At 37.0% G+C, this 20,653-nt stretch overlaps 1 protein-coding gene across 2 annotated transcripts in view; it reads right to left on the bottom strand.

Moving 5' to 3' along the window:
• The window catches only part of YTHDC1 (YTH N6-methyladenosine RNA binding protein C1), a 39,002-nt gene extending 18,563 nt beyond the window's left edge, over nucleotides 1-20,439 (bottom strand). For both annotated transcript variants that reach the window (XM_026719604.2, XM_026719605.2), the window contains exons 1-4: nucleotides 20,102-20,439; nucleotides 4,140-4,241; nucleotides 2,923-3,254; nucleotides 1,162-1,567 (exon numbers count right to left, since the gene is read on the bottom strand). In XM_026719604.2, the coding sequence (XP_026575389.2) occupies nucleotides 1,162-1,567; nucleotides 2,923-3,254; nucleotides 4,140-4,241; nucleotides 20,102-20,129 (868 nt within the window). In that variant the 5' untranslated portion in view covers nucleotides 20,130-20,439. The remainder of the gene's footprint in view (nucleotides 1-1,161; nucleotides 1,568-2,922; nucleotides 3,255-4,139; nucleotides 4,242-20,101) is intronic.
• Between the last annotated feature and the right edge of the window lie 214 nt (nucleotides 20,440-20,653).

Genomic DNA, 20,653 nt, shown 5'->3' with positions numbered 1-20,653 from the left:
AACTATTTTAAAAAAAATTCTTTGCTTTACAGATTTTAAAACAGCTAGATCTTTGCTATTTGCTTTCTTTTTATTCTCAGAGACCTTTACTAGTCTGTTTACTGCTGGAAAATGTAGGTTTAAGTTCCATTGAAAGTAATGCAGTGGTAAAGTGTAATGTCATTTGACTGCATTGGTAGTCCTGGTAATCCCCATTGCTATCATTAAGTGAGGACCATGGGTCGTTAAACAAGGATCTTCTTGTAACTTCCTGCCAGCTTCCAAGATGCAAAATCAATGGGGAACGGTAGGAAATTACAAGTTCCAGATGGTTTGCAAGAAGGCTGGTGGATAAGTATGTGGCTGCTGCTGAGAGGGGCAGGGTTCGTGGATGGCCAGCAAAGTATGACACGAGCACAACCTGAGTTGGCTGTTACTGGATTGGGGAGGTTTACCAGGGCAGCTGAAATAGCCAGAACTTTGGGGACCAGTTATACATTGTTCAGCACTGTAGTAACTTCAAACGCAATTCTCTGAATTAGTGATCATTAACTGACTGTTATATATATGACCAATAGACTGAACAAATCTAATTGATTCAGGATTAGATGTTCAGGAAAATATTTAATGCTCCGTTCTCCTTGGGACCATATTAATTTCGCCCCCAAAATTTACAAATCCAATGCCTTCTGGAAGTAAATCCTCCAAACTGGAAGTAGTTCTGATGACCTTGAGAAAATGTTCCAAGACTACACAAACCCGATTTAGGACCAGATTTACTCCCAAGTTATATTGGAACTATTTGGTTAATCTTTATTTTCACTGAAACCTTTACTAACTTTTATACTGGTGGAAAATATAGATTTCAATCTTAGCTCATTTTGTCTGTTATAGTATTCAAAATTTGGACTACATTCTGATTTGAAGAATTTTCCTTGCTAATAGAAATTCTTTAAAAGATAGAATTATGGAGAAAATAAGTAACTGCACCAGCAGAATCTTATGCTTTATGCTTCATTCTTCAGACTGGCTTGTAAATCCAGTTCTTGGATGGAAAATACTGAAGTCTGCCATTGTGTTATCCATGTTTTTCTGTCCCTACTATTCATAACAAACTTAGTATTTTAGCTCAAATTATTGAATTGAACTGACAGGATATAAAGAGATAACAGCCTTTCTTACCTGATATATCTGAGCCTGAACCTGTTCTGACTGATGCATCAGTAAAAGATGCAGATTCAGAATCAGAGTCACTAGCTTCACTTCGTGTATCATAATCATTTCCCTCCTTCTGATCTCTTTCATCTTGATCATACTCTTCTTCCTCATCATCTCCATCTTCTTCTACTTCCTCTTCTTCCTCTCCATCATCATCTTCCTCTTCTTCCTCCTCCTCTTCTTCTTCCTCCTCCTCCTCCTCCTCCATTCCTTCCTCTTCCTCCTCCTCTTCTTCATTTTCAGTATTTCCTGCATCAGATGAACCACTACTGCCTGTTTCACGATCTGAACCATATTCCTCAGAATTGACTTCTTCCTTTGAAGAATGGCTTGATCTGCTTGGTCGTCTCTCCACATCATGCCTTAGTCTCTGTTTATAGAAAACAATCAGCAATCAAGACCAATTATTTTGAGAAAGCGCACTAAATACTTGCTATAAACACTAATTTAATGTGACTGCAATGTAATATTCATTCAGGTTCAAAAATAAATTTCTGTTTAAACCTAGGAGAAAACTGATTAAAAATTAAAAGCCAAATTGCTTAAAACTAAATTTTAGTTCTGCATTTAACACAATTCTTCCAGACTAGTGTCTAAACTTCTGGACCTTGGCTTTTCTTATTCAATCTGCCTTTGGATTATAGATTTCCTGTCTGGCGACAGAGGGTCAGATTTGGTAATCATACCTCTTCAGCCCTTATTCTTAACACTGGTACACCACAGGGTTGTGTGTTGAGTCCCTTACTCTGTACTCTTTATGTACAGGACTGCATTTCCACTCATGCTAGTAATACTATTACTAAATTTGCAGATGATACAACAGTGGTGGGACTCACCTCCAGGGGGGATGAGTCTGCCTACCGAGATGAGGTGGACCTGTTGCTTTCGTGGTGTGGCGACAATAACTTGGTCCTCAACGCTAACAAGACCAAGGAGCTTATAGTGGACTATAGAAGGAACAGATCAAATATCCAGTCCTTGCTTACCAATGGAGACCGAGTGGAGCAAGTGGCTAGTATTAAGTTTCTGGGTGTTACCATAAAAGAGGACCTGACCTGGGGTGCTCACATTGCAGCACTGGTCAAAAGGGCCCAGCAGAGATTATTTACCTGAGACTTCTCAGAAAATAACAACTGAATGAAAAACTGCTGCTGACCTTCTACTGCTGCACCACAGAGAGTATTTTAACTTACTGCACCTCTGTATAGTTTGCAAATTGCACAGTGGCAGATAGGAAAGCACTCCAGAAGGTTAATGTCATTGCCCAGAAGATCACTGGTTGCCCTCTCCCCTCTTTGGAAGAGCTTTATAGCTCCCGCTACCTTAAGAAAGTTCAAAACATTCTCAAAGATCCATCTCATCCTGGGAACCCTTTTTTAAAAAATCTATTACCATCTGGCAGACAGTATAGAATAATAAAAACAAGGACAAATAGGCTGAAAAACAGCTTCTATCCCATGGCAGTAGCTCTTTTGAATTCTGCTATATAGTGCAGTATTGTTGCGGTGTCAGGGGCTCAATGTGTGGAAGATGAAGGATGTGTGTGTTTATTTTCATGGTCATGGTCATGGTCATGATGTGCACTGAAGATGGCGTTTGATTTCATTGTACGAGGTGCAATGACAATCAAGTAAACTAAACTAAACTAAAGTAAGCAAGGAAGTGAAATGCTAAAATTAATATCTATTTATTTAAGTACAACTAGATTTACAACCCATTACTTACTGCAGAAGCATCTGGAGTAGAGGACTTCGCTCTTCTGTCAACCTCCCTTTTCCTCATACATGCCTTTTCAGGCTGTCCCTTATACGGATCTCTAGAGGTGCTGCTTGACAAACGTATCTTTCTATCACTTTCTGGACGTTTACTTCTGTCAGACCTTCGATAATCCTCACTCTTGTATTCTAATGCTGGTTTTCCTTTTGTGCTCACAATTCTTTTGTTGTTGCTAATGGAAGAGCTTGGAGGTTTTGGTAAGATCTGCCTTGAGGAATGTACAGATGGCTTTTGTTTTTTAATTTCAGCTACGTCCATCTGCTCACTTTTCCTTTTGGATCCTTAAAAAAAAAGTTATTAGTTACTTAAATGCTAAAAAATGTATTGCAAACATTTTCTCATTTAGCATAGATCAAAGCATAAAGAAATATTCAATCTAGATTTTTGATATTAATAATTCTGCAACTATTAACTTTTAGCCAGATAATGAAAATCCTTGGATTAAAGCTTGGGGAGCTAAGGTATAAATGTGAAAATTACTGGATAAAGATGAAAAATATAGGAAATATCTGAAGTAGAATTTTGCTTCTTGTTTCCATTTTGTAACAGAAGATTTCCTGTTTATCTGCCTTCAAAGACTTCAAATTATTAGCCATAATAAATTACTATCAAATGACAGTAATTACTTACAAGAAATAGTAATTATGTACTATTTTGCATAAGTTTGAATAACCATTTCATACCTGTTAAAGATAGAAAGAAAGAGGATTGAAGGATGGAGATACCATACTCTTAATCAGAGGTCTCCAAACTTAGCAAGTTTAAGACTTGTGGACTTCTACTCCCAGAATTCCTCCTCCAGTCATGTTAGCTCAGGAATTCTGGGAGTTGAATTCCACAAGCCTTAAACTTGCAAAGTTTGGGGATCCCTGCTCTAAATGCTGTAGATTAAGCAATGTTTGAAAAGCCAGGAGTGATGGGGTCAGAAAATATTTCACCAGGAATTTGCTACACAAATTACTTTTAGGAAATGAAGAAAAGAAAAACATTCAGCAAGAACAAGCAAAACTTCCTGCATATTGAGAACAGTTTTCAAACTTGCCAAGAGGCCACTTGCAAGGCCTTTTATACAATGGTAAATTTTCTAGTAGGCATCGTATCTATTCAGCTCCAAAATCCAGTTATCCAGTTCTCTGGAAATACAACCAAGTTGTAAAGTAACATACCTTTTTTTTCACTTTTATCTTGTTCACTATCAGGGTTGTACAATTCATCATCATGGTCTGGTGCATCAGTCAAGATATCATCAAGAACATTCAATTCACCATCTATGAAGAAACAAACATATTATTTAGAAATGATACAATACTTAAAAAAAACTGAATGAAAAGGTACTTGTCAGCCTTCAAGATTTTCTTCCTTTGCTTTGCATCTTTCAGCTGTCATAAGTAACGGGGGGGGGGAAGGGGAACATGATTATGGGAAGCGAGCTGGAGGTGTTACAAAACAGAATTGTATAAGTTGGGTGGGGGAGTTCTTGCTTAGGCTTCTATCCTATGCTATACGCAGCCGCAACTCTTTATCAAAATATGTCAAGGTCAATGGACAGAGACCTCATCACCACCTGGAGATGCCCAAATGATGCCACACACAACTTTTAATTGGATGAGCCAACTGAACTGTTGGGGGTGGGAACGCTGCCATCACTTTGTATATGTGATTTACGCACCCATTTTCTCAGATTCAAAATTCTTTTGTTGCTATCACTTGACTTCCAGTAAAAGATATATTTTCTCTAATTAATGGAGTCTAAGTATTTCTTTCTTGGATTTTGAATGGAGCACTATCTGACAGTACTGCAATACCACAAACATTTCTATCATGGGTGGGATTCTACCAGTTCAGGCTGGTTTGGGTGAACTGGATGTTAAAGTTACAGCTGGTTCACCGAACCGGTATTTCACCCGACCAGCTGGCCCCACTCCTCCTACCCACCCCCTTCCAGGAGTCTCCACATGGCCCATTTTCAATGAAGGTAAATGCAGGCACTGGGAGCAGGAAAATGGGCCTTCTGGAAGTCCAGAAATGGGCATGTTTCCGACTTCTGGAGGGTTTCCAGAGCCCAGGAGAAGCCGTTTTTTCCTCCCAGAGGCCCGGGGGAGGCCTCTGGATTCTTGGGAGGGCAAAAATGGCCCTCCCAGAAAAACCGGAAGTGGCAAACGGGCCTATTTCTGGTGGGCCTCCAGAGGCTGGGGAGGCTATTTTCGTCCTCCCAGATGCCCAGGGGAGGCCTCTGGACCCTTGGGAGGATGAAAACAGCCTCCCCCAGACTCTGGAGGCACACCAGAAGCCGGAAACAGTAAGTTCCAGTAGGCCCTGCCCACCATGGTCACCCCCCTCCCAGCAACTGGGCAGCAAACCAGTTGCTAGGATTTTTGAATCCCACCTGATTTCTATTAGTACCATTCCTTCTCTATTCTATTCATGATTGTCTAGAATCAAAGTGGAAACTGAATACTAAGTTCTTTCTTTATATATAAATATGTTGAACAAAAAGGAGGTAATATAAGCGAGAAAATAAATAATTGCATAAAACTTTGTGTCAGTATCCTTCCAAGGGTAGTGTACTTCCCTGTCTTTGCTTATCTCACTGGCAATATCTAACTGTCAGGTGTGGCAATGAATAACTTCTTGCTATGCCTAGAACAAGAATTCAAGCTCCTTTTGCCCCAAGGTTATATGATATCTGAATAAAGAATAATTGTTAAAGAATAATTATTAAATAATTTTATCTATTCTAGAGAGAAATTCTGAGTCTGCTCATTATTAATATCAATTGTTTCTTTGTACTATGCTACAGGTAGTCTTTGCTTAATGACGCTTGCTTAGCAACTATTCAAAATTAAGACAGGCCTTGTTACGACCCTATTTAAAGTTCTGACAGCAACCCCACCTCATATTATTGCATTTGGGGCACTTGGCTCACCTTTATGCTCATTTAGGGCATCCTGTGGTCAACTGACCATGATTTTTGAATATTTTTTGTCATTTTCCAGTGTTTACTTCTGATTTCCAACAAAAACTACCCATAGGATGAAATGATTGCAGCAAAAAAGCTTATAAAATAGGACAGGGTCACATGATGACCGGCTTAACCACAATGACATATGACTAATTTCATATTCAGTTTTGATTATAATTCAAATACTACGGACACAGTCAGGTTTGTTCATATTGGTTGACTGCTTGATTTGTCATGGACTAATGAGGGAGTAGGTCATACCTGGACATGAAATTGCTTGTCAACCATTTGTCCCATCATTTATGGGTTTGGGTGTGTTAGAATGGTTGTAATTCCTCAATGGTTAATGCCACACTTTTGTCCAAGCCCTTGAATCAAAGTTAACAGTTTTCACTTTGCTCAACAGCTTCTATCCCAGGGCAGTAACTCTATTGAATTCTGCTGTATAGCGCAGTGTTGATTTGGTGTCATACCTCCGGTTCAATGTGTGAAGGGTGAAGGATGTGTGTTTGTTTTTATTTTCATGGTCATGGTCATGATGTACAGTGAAGATGGTGTTTGATTTCATTGTACAAGGTGCAATGACAATAAAGTAAACTAAAAACTAAAACTAAAACCATCTTCATTTCAAATTCAATGTGTGGAGTACAGAGACCAAAAGCCAAAAAAACCTATCATTGTTCTAATATGAATATAAAAATGTTTGGGAATAATTTTCAGCATTCTTTTTAGGTGTTTAGTATTTATTTATGGTCAATCTGTCATCAGGACCAAGATATAAATAAAAGCATCATAGAGTAACAATTTTTAAACTACTTTAGAGGTACTCAGTAGGGCTGAAGCAGCCACAACTTTCCCAAATTTAATGCTCTCAGGAATCATGGGTCCTGATTTTTGGACATAAACACACACACTGTAAGTTAGCCCATCTGAGGTAGCTTAGTTCAAAAATTGTTGCTCTATGAGGCACTGTTTTACCAACTGAAAGGTCATGACAATGGAAATTTAATAGTACAGGTAGTCCTTGACTTTCAACAGTTCATTTAGTGTTCAAAGTTACAATGGCAATGAAAAAAGTTACCTATGATCGTTTTTCACACTTACAATCATCACAGTATCTTCATGGTCATTTGATCAAAATTCAGACACTTGGCAATTGACTCATATTTATAATAGCTGCTGTGTCCTGGGGCCTTGTGAATACCTTTTGCAAACTTCTGACATGTCAATGGGGAAGATGGATGCATTTAACAACTGTGTTACTGATTTAACAACAATAATTCACTTAACAACTCTGGCAAGAAAAGTCGTAAAATGGAGTAAAACTCACTTAACAGCAGTCTTACTTAGCATCAGAAAATACTGTCATAAGTCAAGGACTATCTGTATATAGAGAGCTTATATCTGAATTCTTAAAATATCCCCATTAAAAAAATTTCAACAAAGTTTTTCAATTGCTATGCATACTTTGTCAAGAAATTGAAGCAAGTAGTATTTAGTCTCCAAATTTCAATTTTTTTTTTGCAAAATAACTACCAACTTCATTTTAATTAAGATTTATCTGACCATTTATGACACCAAGTAGCCTGAAAAGAATGCAAAAAATCACCACAAAACACCTTTGTGCATCTCAGCTCAAAAAGCATGTTATAGAAGACAAATAGCAAATAAAGACAAATGGTTGACATACCAGGATCTACTGGAAAATGATCAAGGGGAAATTGAAATCGAATCAAGCTAACAATTATTAGCAGAATCAAGGATTCTCTCATTTAGTTATGTCAGAAATTTAAAAGGGATAAATTTATAGAGTTAGGGTATGGAGCAAACTAAATTACAATTTGAAATACAATTACAACATAAACTTGTATTTGCTATCAGATTAACACATGATAAAGTAAGCTAAGAATTTATTATAATAGTAGGTGGATCAATGTGGTTAAAATATTTGGTTAAAATGTTGAAATGTTGAAATTGGGTTATGATCTAAATGGGAATTTTTATAAAATTGATATACTGTTTGCACATGACACCAATAAACTATTTGGAATGTGTAGAGCCATTTAATGTTGGAAATGTGAACATGAAAGTATGTTTTTTCATGCTGATGAACATGTATAAAAATTTTAAAAAATGGATCCAAATAGTATATTTTAATACGGAAGATTTTAAAGATCAATATTCCAATGAAGCCAAAACTTTTCCATTTAGGATTAATAGATAAACAGGAAAAAATATTTCAGTATATGATTGTAACAATGAGACTGCTGTGTGTAGAAATGGAAAGATTCAATAGGCATCAACCAAGTCTCCTGGTACCGTGATATCAATAAATTGTATATTTCAGTTTTTCACAACTGTGATACCCGGCGTATTCCAAATTACGATCCATCTATATTCGAAAGTCCCACAAGATCTTCACCTTTTCATTTTTGATAACTTTTTCCACTTTATGTTCTCATGACTTTTCAGATACAGGTAAGTTGTATTTTTTACATAATGACCAGTGGATTAATTTAGCAACTCAGTTGTGCCTAGCTTTGTAATCAGTTTGTTCAATTTTGCTGCATTCACATATTAAATGTGAAACAGTTTCGACTTTGTCATTGCAAAGTCGGAAGTTTGGATTGTCAGTGGATTTTGGTATCTTCACTTTCATGGCATTACTTAGGTATTTGTATTGTGAGTTAGCCTAGGTATTTGTAACCGTCATCCTTTGCTAATGCTTTCACTATGCTTCAATTTCCCAGTTTTATTTCTTCTATTTTTTGTATTTTTCCTTGCTGCATGGATAATATAACCCATTTTTCAAGTCCAAAGTTCATTTTGATGTCGCTGCTCAATAGTTGAACTGTGTTGAGTATTGATTTAAGTCCAGTGGGGCTTTTCACATACATTTTAAGTCCTCCATGTATAGTAGATGGTTTATTTTGCCATGTTGGCTTGAGATTTGGTATCCCAGTTTTGTGTTTCATAGGATTATTGTCAGTGGAATTAATGCAATGTTGGACAGTAGTGGCGAAAGTGAGTCCCCTTAGAAGATTTCTCTTCTGATGTTAACTTCACCAATGTTCTCCCCATTTGCTGTTAGAACTATTTTCCATTTTGGCATATTTGCTTTCAAATATGTACAAATACTTTTGCTGATTCCAATGTTTTCAAGACAGGTGTTAATCCAGCTGTGGGGTAATGAGTCACATGCCTTTTGTAATCAATCCACACCATAATTAAATTCATTTTTCTTCATTTTGCATTTTTAGTACCATTTTGTCAATGAGCAGCTGATCTTTTGTTCCTCTTGATTTTTTATAATTTCCTTTTTGTTCTAATGAATATAAACTGTTTTCTATCAGATGACTGAATACTGAATTTGCCAGCATTCTTATAAAAAATGTGAACGTTGTTGGCAGACAAGTAATTGGGTGATAGTTGCTTGGTTCTGTGCCCTTTTCTGGATCTTTCATTATCAAATATGTTCTACCAGCTATAGCCATTCTTCGCGTGTTGCATTTTAAAGCATTTCATCAAATTGAGTGGCCATGTGATGATGGATGCTGGTCAGATGTTTTAGCCAGTATCCATGCAGTTCATCCAGACCAGGTGCACTCCAGTTCTTGACTTTCTTTGCTTGTTTTGCAACCATGCCAGTTGTTCACTGACGTGGTCGATCCAGGAGACAGTTTTGTTATATTCCACTGGGTTTTCCCACAAATCTTTCCAAAAGTTCAAAGTTTTTCTTTACATGGATGAACATTAGTTTGGACCCGATTTTCATCAAGGGATCAAGGAGAGGTGTTGGTTTTTTTTAAACTGGACATTTTTATGATATTGTTTTATTCATCCTTTGTATTTTTCTATTTTCTTTGCTGTTGCTATTACAGGTTGTTTTAGTTCTTCAATGATTTCCATTATTGTTTTTCCTCCAGGTTGTATTTTTTGTGTAAACTATTTTTCAGCTTTTTGTTCTTTAGTTTCCCTTCTTTCAAGTACTTTAAATTACTGACATCCCCTTGTAGATTTTTTATTTTATTTTTCAAACCGAATTTCCACTTTGGTATTCCAGTGGGGTTTTTTGGGGCATTTTATAACCCTGTTCTCCAGTTATAATGGTGGCTGTGCTAGACATTGGTTGGTTGGTTTCATATAGTGTGCTAGATGAAATGGAAGTTAAAATGTTGTTCATAGCAGTTAACAGATCTTTCACTTGCTTGCTATGTACTTCGCGAATGGTAGGTAGTCTATTTCTTTCTTTGATGTGATTTTCAATCTTTTCTTTCAGCATTTTTACTAGATCACTTGGCCCTATACTTTCAAGTTCTTGCACTGGAGGATCTTCATCCTGTATGTTGGTTTCTTCCACTGGTTGGTCAGTTTGTTCAGGTGTTGGAGCAGTTTCTTCAGCTTGTTCATCATTATTTGTTGTTTTCTTTTCAGCCAATATTTCTAGATGTTGCATTTCCACATCTTGAAACTTCATTACGGATGATGAAATGTCTTTGATCCATTAATCTTTGTTCAGTTACGTCACTTTCTGGGTGTTTTTCCTTCCACAGCTGCATCTTTCTTTTTTGAAATCTCCTGGCTATTGGTTCTGCCTGGTAGTAATATTTGATTTTTGATGATCCAAAGACGGTAATCCCACAACCGTAGGAACTGCACCAATTAGCTGTCCAGGCCTAGCCATGGCAGGAGCAGGAATGTTGGGGTCGGGGGGGGGGAAGCAACCTAACTCTCTGTTTGGTGGCAGGAAGGCAGGATCAGGAATGGGGGGGAGGATTATAATTATTATTATTACAATTCTTATCTCTTTTATTCATTAAACATGAAACCCAGCCAACTGAACATTTAAAAATGTATCACAAATTGACTGGCGCTAATGGTTGATACAGGTTGTTGCCAGCATCCTAGGTTGTTGTTGTTGTTATTGTTATTATTCAAAAAGTTTTGTGTAGAGTTGTAATTGCAGGAATGTTCCAATTCCAAGCGTGCCTTTCCCATCACTCTGATTCCTCCAGCAGTCTCTCTCACTCCTCCCCAGCCACAGCCGGTAGAGTTGGGATCGATTTAATCACTCAAGAGGAAATTGAGTTTAAATTTCCCATGGAAGTTAAAATAGTTCCATCCCAATTTAAAGGTCCTCTTCCTTCGGGATTAGTTGGCTTAATTTTGCCTCGTTCTTCTGCACACAAAAAGGGCTGTTTTGTTGTGCCTAGGGTAATAGATTCAGATTACACTGGTATCCTCATGATTCAGATTTGGGTGAATCTTCAAGTTCTTCCTTGTAATTCTTCTGTTGCTCAATTGCTTCTTCTTCCATATGAAAATCCATCTCCTAGTATAGGTAATTGTGGGGATGCAGGATTTGGATCAACTTCTTTATCTGTAGGCTTACTTCATCAGCTGAATTCCTCTCGTCCTTTGTTAACGCTCTTCCTTAATAAACAACCATTTTAAGGGTTATTCGATACTGGAGCCGATGTTACTGTCATCTCCTCTTTACAGTGGCCAGTACAGTGGCCAAAAACGAGTTTCTTCATTGTGGGGAATAGGAGGTTCTACAGCTGCTTGGCAGAGTGTTCAAGAAATTAATGTTACAACATCTGCTGGTAAGTCCTTTTTCCTACAACCATACATTCTAGATATTCACACTAATATTTAGGGCCGTGATATCCTTTCTCTTCTTAATGCCCATTTGATTCTTGATAATGGCTCTTCCTCTTAAATGGCTCTGTTCTACGGCGGTTTGGGTGGAACAATGGCCATTATCAAGGGAAAAACTCACTGCTTTACAACAATTGGTTCAAGAACAATTGGCTGCTGGTCATATAGAACCTTCTACTAGTCCTTGGAATACTCCTGTTTTTGTTATAAAAAAGAAAAATGGGAAACATAGAATGTTGTACAATTCCTCCATTCCAATTCTTCCTGAATTACAAGTACAGAAATCATATACATTAGTACAATGGCAAAAATTACTTGGCATTATTAATTGGGCACACCCATTCTTTTACATTACACCTGGTGATATGTTGCCCTTATTTCAGTCTTTGAAGGGAGCACAATCACCAGGAGATCTAGTTGTATTAACTGTTCCTCAAAGAACATGCCTTCAAGAAATATTGAATAAGTTTAAGCATCAATATGTGGACAGGATAACATCCTTAACAATAGGACTTTGCTTAGCTATTCTTCCCACTACATCCTTACCCACGGGATGTCTTTATTCTAATGCGTCTCTGCAAGCGGTCAACATTCATGAATAGATTGTCAGCTACTCCACCTAGAAACATTTATCCTTATCAATCAGCATTAGAGGATTTGATTATTAAAGGTCGTAAACGAGCCTTACATCTTACAGGACAGGATCTCATTAGCATAGCTTTCAACCGTAGAAAAGTTGAACATGAGCATTTGATGATAATTTCAGAATCATATCAGATAGCTTTTTCTCAATATGTGGGAAACTTGTTGTATTCTTTACCTAATGATCCTAATATGTGGTTCTTTTTTGATAAATATGCTACTAATGTTCATCCTCAGAATTATCAATGTGCAACTAGAGGTTATTTTACTCTACCTGCTCAAATAGGTACGCTCCCATCAACTCGACAGCAGCGTTCCTCTCTGGGGCCTACATGTAATAATGAAGTCATTATTGACACACAATTGTCTTCTGGTTCTACATTTGGCCGTGCATTGGCAGGGGCCGTTACAGGAGTCCTTACTCTAGGCTCTTATCCTGGCATAATTGCTCAAGAAAACAGACAATCTTTTCTTGGTCTCACCTGCAGACTTGAAAAATCCATCAATGCTACTGCTACTATTATTCGTGATTTGCAGCATGAAATAGAAGACTTAAATCAAGATGTCTTACAGCAGCGTTTTGCCATAGACTATCTTTTAGCCCATCAGGGTGGGTTCTGTATGTTAGTTGGACGCCGTGGATGTGCTGTACATTTTCATGTTGTTTCTGTTGTTTTATTCAATGTATTCCAAATTTCACCCTGCTTCCCCCTCTCTTAATCCTCTACAATCGCGATACATTCATAAATCTTTGAATCCTCCATTTAAAATATAAAACGAGGATATGTAGAGTTGTAATTGCAGGAATGTTCCAATCTCGGATGGCAAACCTCAGATAAAGAATGTTTCCAAGCAAATACAACTCAGGTAAACAAAGTCACTAATCTAAAGGAGGATTAGAGAAAGGAAGTAAACATATCTTAGACTTTAACTAGAGATAATTAATTGTATGGATTATTGTGCTAAACAGTAACCAAAGTTAAGCAGTAACCAAAGTTAACCAGTGATGGAGGATAACTAAAAATGTGTATAAATGCAAGACTAGACTCCAATAAAGATCATCATGATTCAGTTGTTCAGGATCAAACAACTCGACTGCCTCTTCATTACAACAGTTTTGATCATGAAACCCTCTGATCTTAAGCATTTCCAGTACTCCAAACTTGAAACCAAATATCTGTGGCTCAGTAATTTTGTTTTGAAGTGAAACAAACCTGGTGGTTTCAATCATACTGAATGCTCTGACTATTCTGAGGATTGCAACTAAGCTGCTATTTTGTGGCTTGTGACTGGGTTGTTTTCACGGTCTGTCCACCCTAGCTAGTAGAGAAGCAGAGAGCAGTCATACCTCTGCTGCTATTGGTTTGACTGGATGAGGTGATGTGAGAGATTGTTGAAAGGAAAGGAACAATGAGGTACATGCCCAATAAAAAAGAATTCTTCCAGCTGTACACATGTCTGGTAAGTTATTACTTCTAGTTTTTTTTAAATAACTATCAGTTCATCACACAGACTAACATCTTATATTATACAGGTAGTCATTAACTTATGACCACAACTGAGTCTAAAATTTATGTTGCTAAGAGAGAAATTTAAGTTTTGCCCCATTTTACAACTTTTCTTGCTATAGTTAAGTGAATCTGCAGTTGTTAAATTAGTAACACAGTTGTTAAGTGAATCTAGCTTCCCCATTGATTTTGCTTGTCAGAAGGTCACAAAAGGTGATTATATGACCCAGGGACACTGCAACTGTCATAAATATGAACCAATTACCAAGCATCCAAATGAAAATCACATGACATGGGGATGCTGCAATGGACATAAGTGTGAAGAATAGTGATAAGTCACTTTTTTCAGTGCTGTTGTAATGTTGAACGGTCACTAAGTGAACTGTTGTAAGTCAAGGATTTCCTGTACTTGTATTTTGCAGGTAAGTAATGTTAAAGGTATGCTTCATATGCAAACCTTGCTGAAGCTGTTTAGGCTGAATAAATATGAAGATTACTACTACAGTGTTGTTTGGGATGACTTGTTAAGCTATGGATGTACTCTGTGCACCCTCATGTATCCTCCTGGGTTGAGCTTTAAAAAGCATTGGAAGAAAAATCTAAGTACGGTTTGTTGAAGAGGATTGATTTGTTGAGTTTTGGTATGCATATCATATTGTCTTGTTCTTCTAATGCTATGTTACTTGTGAAATTAGGAATATCAGTAAACAACAATCACGCAAATATGCAAATAGAATAAAATCTCCAATGAACATCATTATTGCTTCTGCTAAACTTTTTCTAGCAGATTGCAAAAATAGAGGCTGCCTAGAAATTAAATCTGAAACTTGAATAACCTGAATTTTACTGAATAAACCCTTTACCTTAATTTGATCATTAGAAGATTTGGAGATTTAATATAATGGCCGTATTTTTAATTTGATGAATCACTACCTTTTTATTTTAAGAGTAGGACAAATAGAAGCTTTTATTGATTTTTATCTACTAACACCAGATAAAGCTTCCCTTGCCAGCACATAAATTCAAATGCAAAAGATATGAGCATTACCACAACCTGTTATCTACAATTCATAAAATTAATGTCCTACAGGTTGTAGAGACAGTGGCGACAGAAGATCCATATTCTTTCTAGCTTTACAGTCAGCAGTATTCCAGGATTTTTTTTAAAAAAATGGTTGGCCTTCATTGAATCATTTAATAACTTTTTCTAAAGAAGGAAGATTGAGATTTTATCTAGAATTTAAATCTCTTGAGGAAAAGATTGGCTATCCATCATAATGTTTAACTGTAGGATTGAATTTACCAGATAAACTCTTTTTTTGCACTAGTCTATATGGTTAATATATCATTAATTGATACAGTGGTTAAAGACGCTGAGCTTGTCAGCTGAAAAGCTGACAGCCTGAGTTTGAGGCCCTAGCTTTGTATCATGAGGTGAGTTCATGCTACTTGCCCCAGCTCCTGCCATCTAGCAGTTCAAAAGCATGCAAATATTAGATACCACTTTGTCTGGAAGGTAACAGCATTCTGTGCACCTCAGTGGGTAATCATGCTGCCATAAGACCATAGAAATGTCTTTGGACTACATGGGCTCCCTCGGCCAAGAAACTGCTCCCTCGAGTTGGACATGACTGGACAGGATAAATCTTTACCTTGTTTATCAATTGTTGATAACTTCTTAACAAAGAAGTAGCAATATGATTCTTTACTTCCATATTATAAAAATTGTTTTCTCTAATGGTGCTCCGGCCTATTGTCCTCACCATTATGAAGATCATGGAATTAATTTGTAAGTTAGTGTTCAATACAAATGATAAACACTTTAACTTTCTGATGGACATAATAATATTACTGGAGCATATAATATGAAGGAATGGGGATCCAGCATCATTACTTATGCCATAATTTTATATAATTTTTTAAAAATTAGTTTCATCCGTTAATACTTTTCTGTAGTTAATATTGAAAACTCTCCATTAACAATTAGCCTAGGTATCAAAAGAAAGCCATACAGTTAACAGAAAATAATCTACATAGACAAAAACAACTCCAGAATGAAATGATCTGCAAAAGTGGGGAATTTAACTCAAGCCTATTTAATTTCCAAGAAGAGTCTAGTGTTGCATAACATTTTAATTTAATATGCACCAATCGTGCCCACCGTCCCTGTCCTATTGTTTTTTTCTATTTTTCTTATAAGTATCTATTTCATGTATTCAAAACTATATTTATTCTTATACCTGTATCTTGTAAGCGATTGACAAATCAAATAAATACTAAATAAATGGACACTGCCAGGCAATCTTCTATTTCATGACACAACCCTGGTTTAACTATGGGTGTATGCATTAAAGGCTAACTTACCAGAAGCCTTTAAAATTAACAAATCTAAAAATTATTCACACAGCAAAATTTTGAATTTAAAAATACAGGCTGTCTTGACTTACAGCTATTCATTTAGTGATAATTTGAAGTTAGAACACTGTAAAAAGTGATTTGTGAACACTTTTCACTTACAACCATTGCAGCATTCCAAAGGTCATGTGATCAAAACTTGGGTGCTTGCAACTGGCATGTATTTATGATGGTTACAATATCCCAGGGTCATCTGATCATCATTTGTAGCCAGTCAACTTATTGGGGAAAGTCAAATTTGCTTAATGACTGCCTGATAAACAACTAGTTATCCGCTTAGCAACTGTGGCAAAAAAGATAAACATGGGGCAAAACTCACTTAACTGCCTTGCTTAGCAATGGAAATACAACTGAGTTGTATATGTAAGTCAAGGACTACCTATATGTATTAAAGCTTAATCAAAAGAAAGAAAATGGGTGCCACTTATCTAAAATTATGTAATTTGACTAATTTTTAAAAAGATAGTGGCTTCTAGATTATTGTAGTTTTTATGGAACAAGGAATTCTTACACACCTAATAAAATAATAGTCAACACAAGAAAGAAACTTGTGGTGAGTTATTTTATGGTTCTTCCCCTAAATCTTTATTTCCCATCATTGCAGTTCAACAGGAATCTAAGGCGACCTGCTCCTCACTTGCCAGTATCATAGTAGTTGTCTCTCATACCCCCAAACTGAACTAATAACTTAAAAGTGGAAAGCCTCTTTTATGATCCAATTACCCATTTTCTATGAAAAAGAATACAGATTGCAGGCCTCAGTTCTGGCATCTATCTTTACATGCCTTAATGATATATCTAAGACTTCTGTACATTCCTAAGAATTGGAGCTACATTGTATGACTCCCAGGAAGAAAACAGGAAAGAAAAAAAAAACAACAGGACTGATCCAGTCTTTATTGTCTAAATATTTTTGGTCACTGTAAATAACATCTATAAATTTCTTTGACAGGGAGGGGACTTCTGGATTGACTTCAGTGAGAAAAAGTTCAGGAAGATGAATAAACAGGTTCTAAAAACTATATTTTATACCTTAATTTTATAACTAGCAATATGTTCTGATAGAAACTGACTCACTCCTACATTAAGCCAAGATGGTTACACTCAAGTTAAAAAGCTGCATTAAAATGCTCCCATTCTAGATAAGTCAGTAAAAGCCAGTTATCTGTTGAAATCTTCATATAGAAATATTTGAACCAAGATTATATTCTCACTTTTAATGTTTAAATTCTATAGTTTTAGCTCTAAATTTTATTCTCCTTTATTAGGTAACAGCCAGGTAGGTATCTGTTATATTATGCCGGTGACATCATTACCCTCTTTTTTTTACTGTCTGGATTCAGAAGTTTTCAAGCCTTTAGACCCCTTATGATGAGGAAAAGCTAACTACCTCAAAAGTAAACTTATGATTTAGCAAAGAGAGCCTCTCATCATTAGTATTGCTAGCAAATAAACAGAAGTTAAGATAACAAGCTAGGTTTTTTAATATCTTGCAATATTTTTTCATTTATCCATGATGCTGGAGAGAACTAATTAGGATAGTTACTGAAAAGGCAACAGGAGTGCAAAAGATTGTATGGAAGCTACTAAAGGTGTTAGCAGTTTTAAGGTTTCAAAGCAAAAACAAGTATACTACACACTATAAGGCTTACAGGTATGTGTTTATAAAAGGTTAAATCTAATGGAAACTATCCAATCCAAATTTTTATGAGTTTAATTCAAGACCTTGCTTAATTTTTAATTTATCTATACAACTGAATTTCAAGCTAACAACCCTTTCAATGAGTGCCCATATTTACTGATTCAAATACAGATTTAAAGTAAATATTCAAGCTGCTCAGTGAGTTTCAGCTGAACTTCAGCTGAGATCTGTACAATCTGAAAAGGGGAAAAAGACTTTAAAAACACTCTATAGAGATTCCTACTAGGTAAGAACACAGATAGATTACTATTTTTTCCTCTGAGAATTAATTCAATGTTTGAAAAATGTTTTTTTTTAAATAATCCCCTCAGCAAATTTTCTGGAATTTGGGTGGTTGGTAACTTTCAGCCAGGATTATAACTTCAGTTTTGTACTCATGATACAAGGGAACATAGGGATGGTCTGAAGAATTAGGGCAGGCCCAGAGACATTTTTCCCCTTCTGAATAGCAGCAAAATGGCGCGAAGATAGAGAATGTACATTTACAAATAATCAGCTCAAAACAGATTTTAGAAATCTGTTTAGTATGTAATAGTCACATATATATAGGAATATCCTAGTAGCTAGGCACTGGTTAAAAATATGGGACTTCTCTTATTTACTATCTGTACAATTACTGGAAATTCTCTCTGTAGAAGAGATTCATTCAGATCCTACATATATTAGAACAGAAGATGGCACTGGAATTATAATAATCCCCCAATGAAGTATAACATCAAACAATTTTAAATAATCTTGTTGAGAATGCATACCTTAAATCAATCTTTAATGGTATGCCACTTACATAAAAACCTTTAATTAGAAGGAACATCATTAACTAATTTGAATGTGCACAATATGTAAGATACAGGTTGGGTATAGCTTGAGGGAAGAATTTTATATAATTAAGGACATTTTTGCCATGCATATAAGAGCTTGCAAATTATGAAAAACATTGCAAGAAAAATATTTGAAATTCCTAAGGGACAGATCAATTTTTGATAGAATTACCAGGATTATTTCATACTGTGTGTCTTCTACCCCCAATAAACTCTCAATTTTAAGAAACTAATGACAGAAGTTACATTAAACCAAAATGTTTCGGTACTTGTATGATGTTAAGTCACTTTTATGAAATAGATGGTCATACACATTATTTAAATAAAATTCATAGTGTATGGGAGTGTAAATGCAGCTCCTGTCAGCAACTACTTAAAGCAGACTACTTTTCTCTAGGTCGTGTGGTACTTGCAATGGACAGTCACATGATTGAGAAAACACATAGTAGAAACAGTTTCTCTGCTTGTACTCCATACCATTCTCAATTTCCAAGGTAAAACTGCAAATTCTCCAAGAAGATACTGGCCATCACCAGCTAGTCTACTGTATTATCTAATTCTGTGATGTCATTGTCACCTGTGATGTCATCTGTGTCCATTTATCCTCACAACAACCTAGAGAGTGATTCTCTGAAAATCACCTCTTGGGCTTCAGTGGGCAGAGGTAGTGTTCAAGCCAGGTTTCCCCAATCTTAGCTACATACATAGATGTCTTTCCCTATGTTTCAGGGAAGCCTTTTCCTACCATGTAGTTATTGAACATTAACAGATGGGGTGAACATTTGAAGTTTCCCCAAAAATTGTACATGAAATCAAAAATCTAATATATCACAGCAGCTGCATATGCAAAGTTATAAATTCAGATTCTTGTATTCTAAATCAACCTCAAATAATGGCTTTATCGTTTCAGCTTCATACATGAATAGGACCTTGAGGGTGAATTGCGATTATCAAAATACAGATAAAATAATAAAAACCAGAATCAATAATACGTCCATAAAAGTAATTCACACAAATTACGTCCTACATATTTTAAGAGAAAAGTTTAACTCTTTCCGAATCCATCCGTGCTCGCCCCCGGCTGGATCCCCTGTAATGAAATCAAACTCTTTTCGGCCTTCGATCTTGGTTTCCTGACCTGAGTTTTATCACTGTTAAACGCTCAAACCCTCCCCTAGCCTGACCCTTCCAGGAGACGGAAAGCAGTCATTAGCGTGAACTCTTAAACCCCGGCCGACATTTTCCAAACGAGGGAAAGGCGTGGTTTACCTCAGGGCAGGGACCGCCTGTCCTGGGCCGACTACGCGTCACACCCACCCACCGCTAATCGCGCTTTCCCACCTACTTAGGGGCAGCCCCGCTGCCATGGCAGCATGCAGTATAGGAGGAGGAAGGGGAGGAAAGGGGATACATTCCATACCTTTTTCTTCCCGACTCTCGGCCGCCATCCTTTTGCCGCAGCCGCTCCCGGATATAATAAGCAGAGCACTTGCCACACGGAGAGAGAGGCAACCTCACTTGGTGACGAGGAACGAGGAAGCAAGCGGCAGACAAGATTCAACAACGACCCAGCAAGGAAAAAAAAAATATTCTCAGTGGCTACCCAGCCAAAATGGAGGCTCCCTTCAGAATCCACTTCCTCCTCCTCCTCCTCTTCCTCCTCCTTTCTCTTCTCAATCCTAACTTCCTACGCGACAATTATCTCGCTCCCACAATGCCCTTCGCGATGGACGCCACACGTCACAAGACGCGGCCTTGGCGTCGGCGGAAGTGGCAGCTCGTCATCCTAGAGAGGGAGCTAGAGAAGTTAGTTGCCGGGTTGGGTGTTCCTTTCTGAGCGGAGACCCGGAAAAGCTACACATTCCTCCTGGTATGATGGGGAAACCCGCCTAGAGAGATCATGCCAAACACTTCAGAGGTGGGAGCTGGAGATAAGGACCTTCTCTCACCCGTCCCAAAGCGGCACTGGCAG

Source organism: Pseudonaja textilis, chromosome Z (genome assembly GCF_049901715.1).
Source record: "Pseudonaja textilis isolate UNSWEBS1 chromosome Z, rPseTex1.2, whole genome shotgun sequence".
Taxonomy (NCBI): Eukaryota; Metazoa; Chordata; class Lepidosauria; order Squamata; family Elapidae; genus Pseudonaja; species Pseudonaja textilis.
Note: the sequence above shows the minus strand (reverse complement) of the source record. Positions and strands in the feature narration are given on the sequence as shown.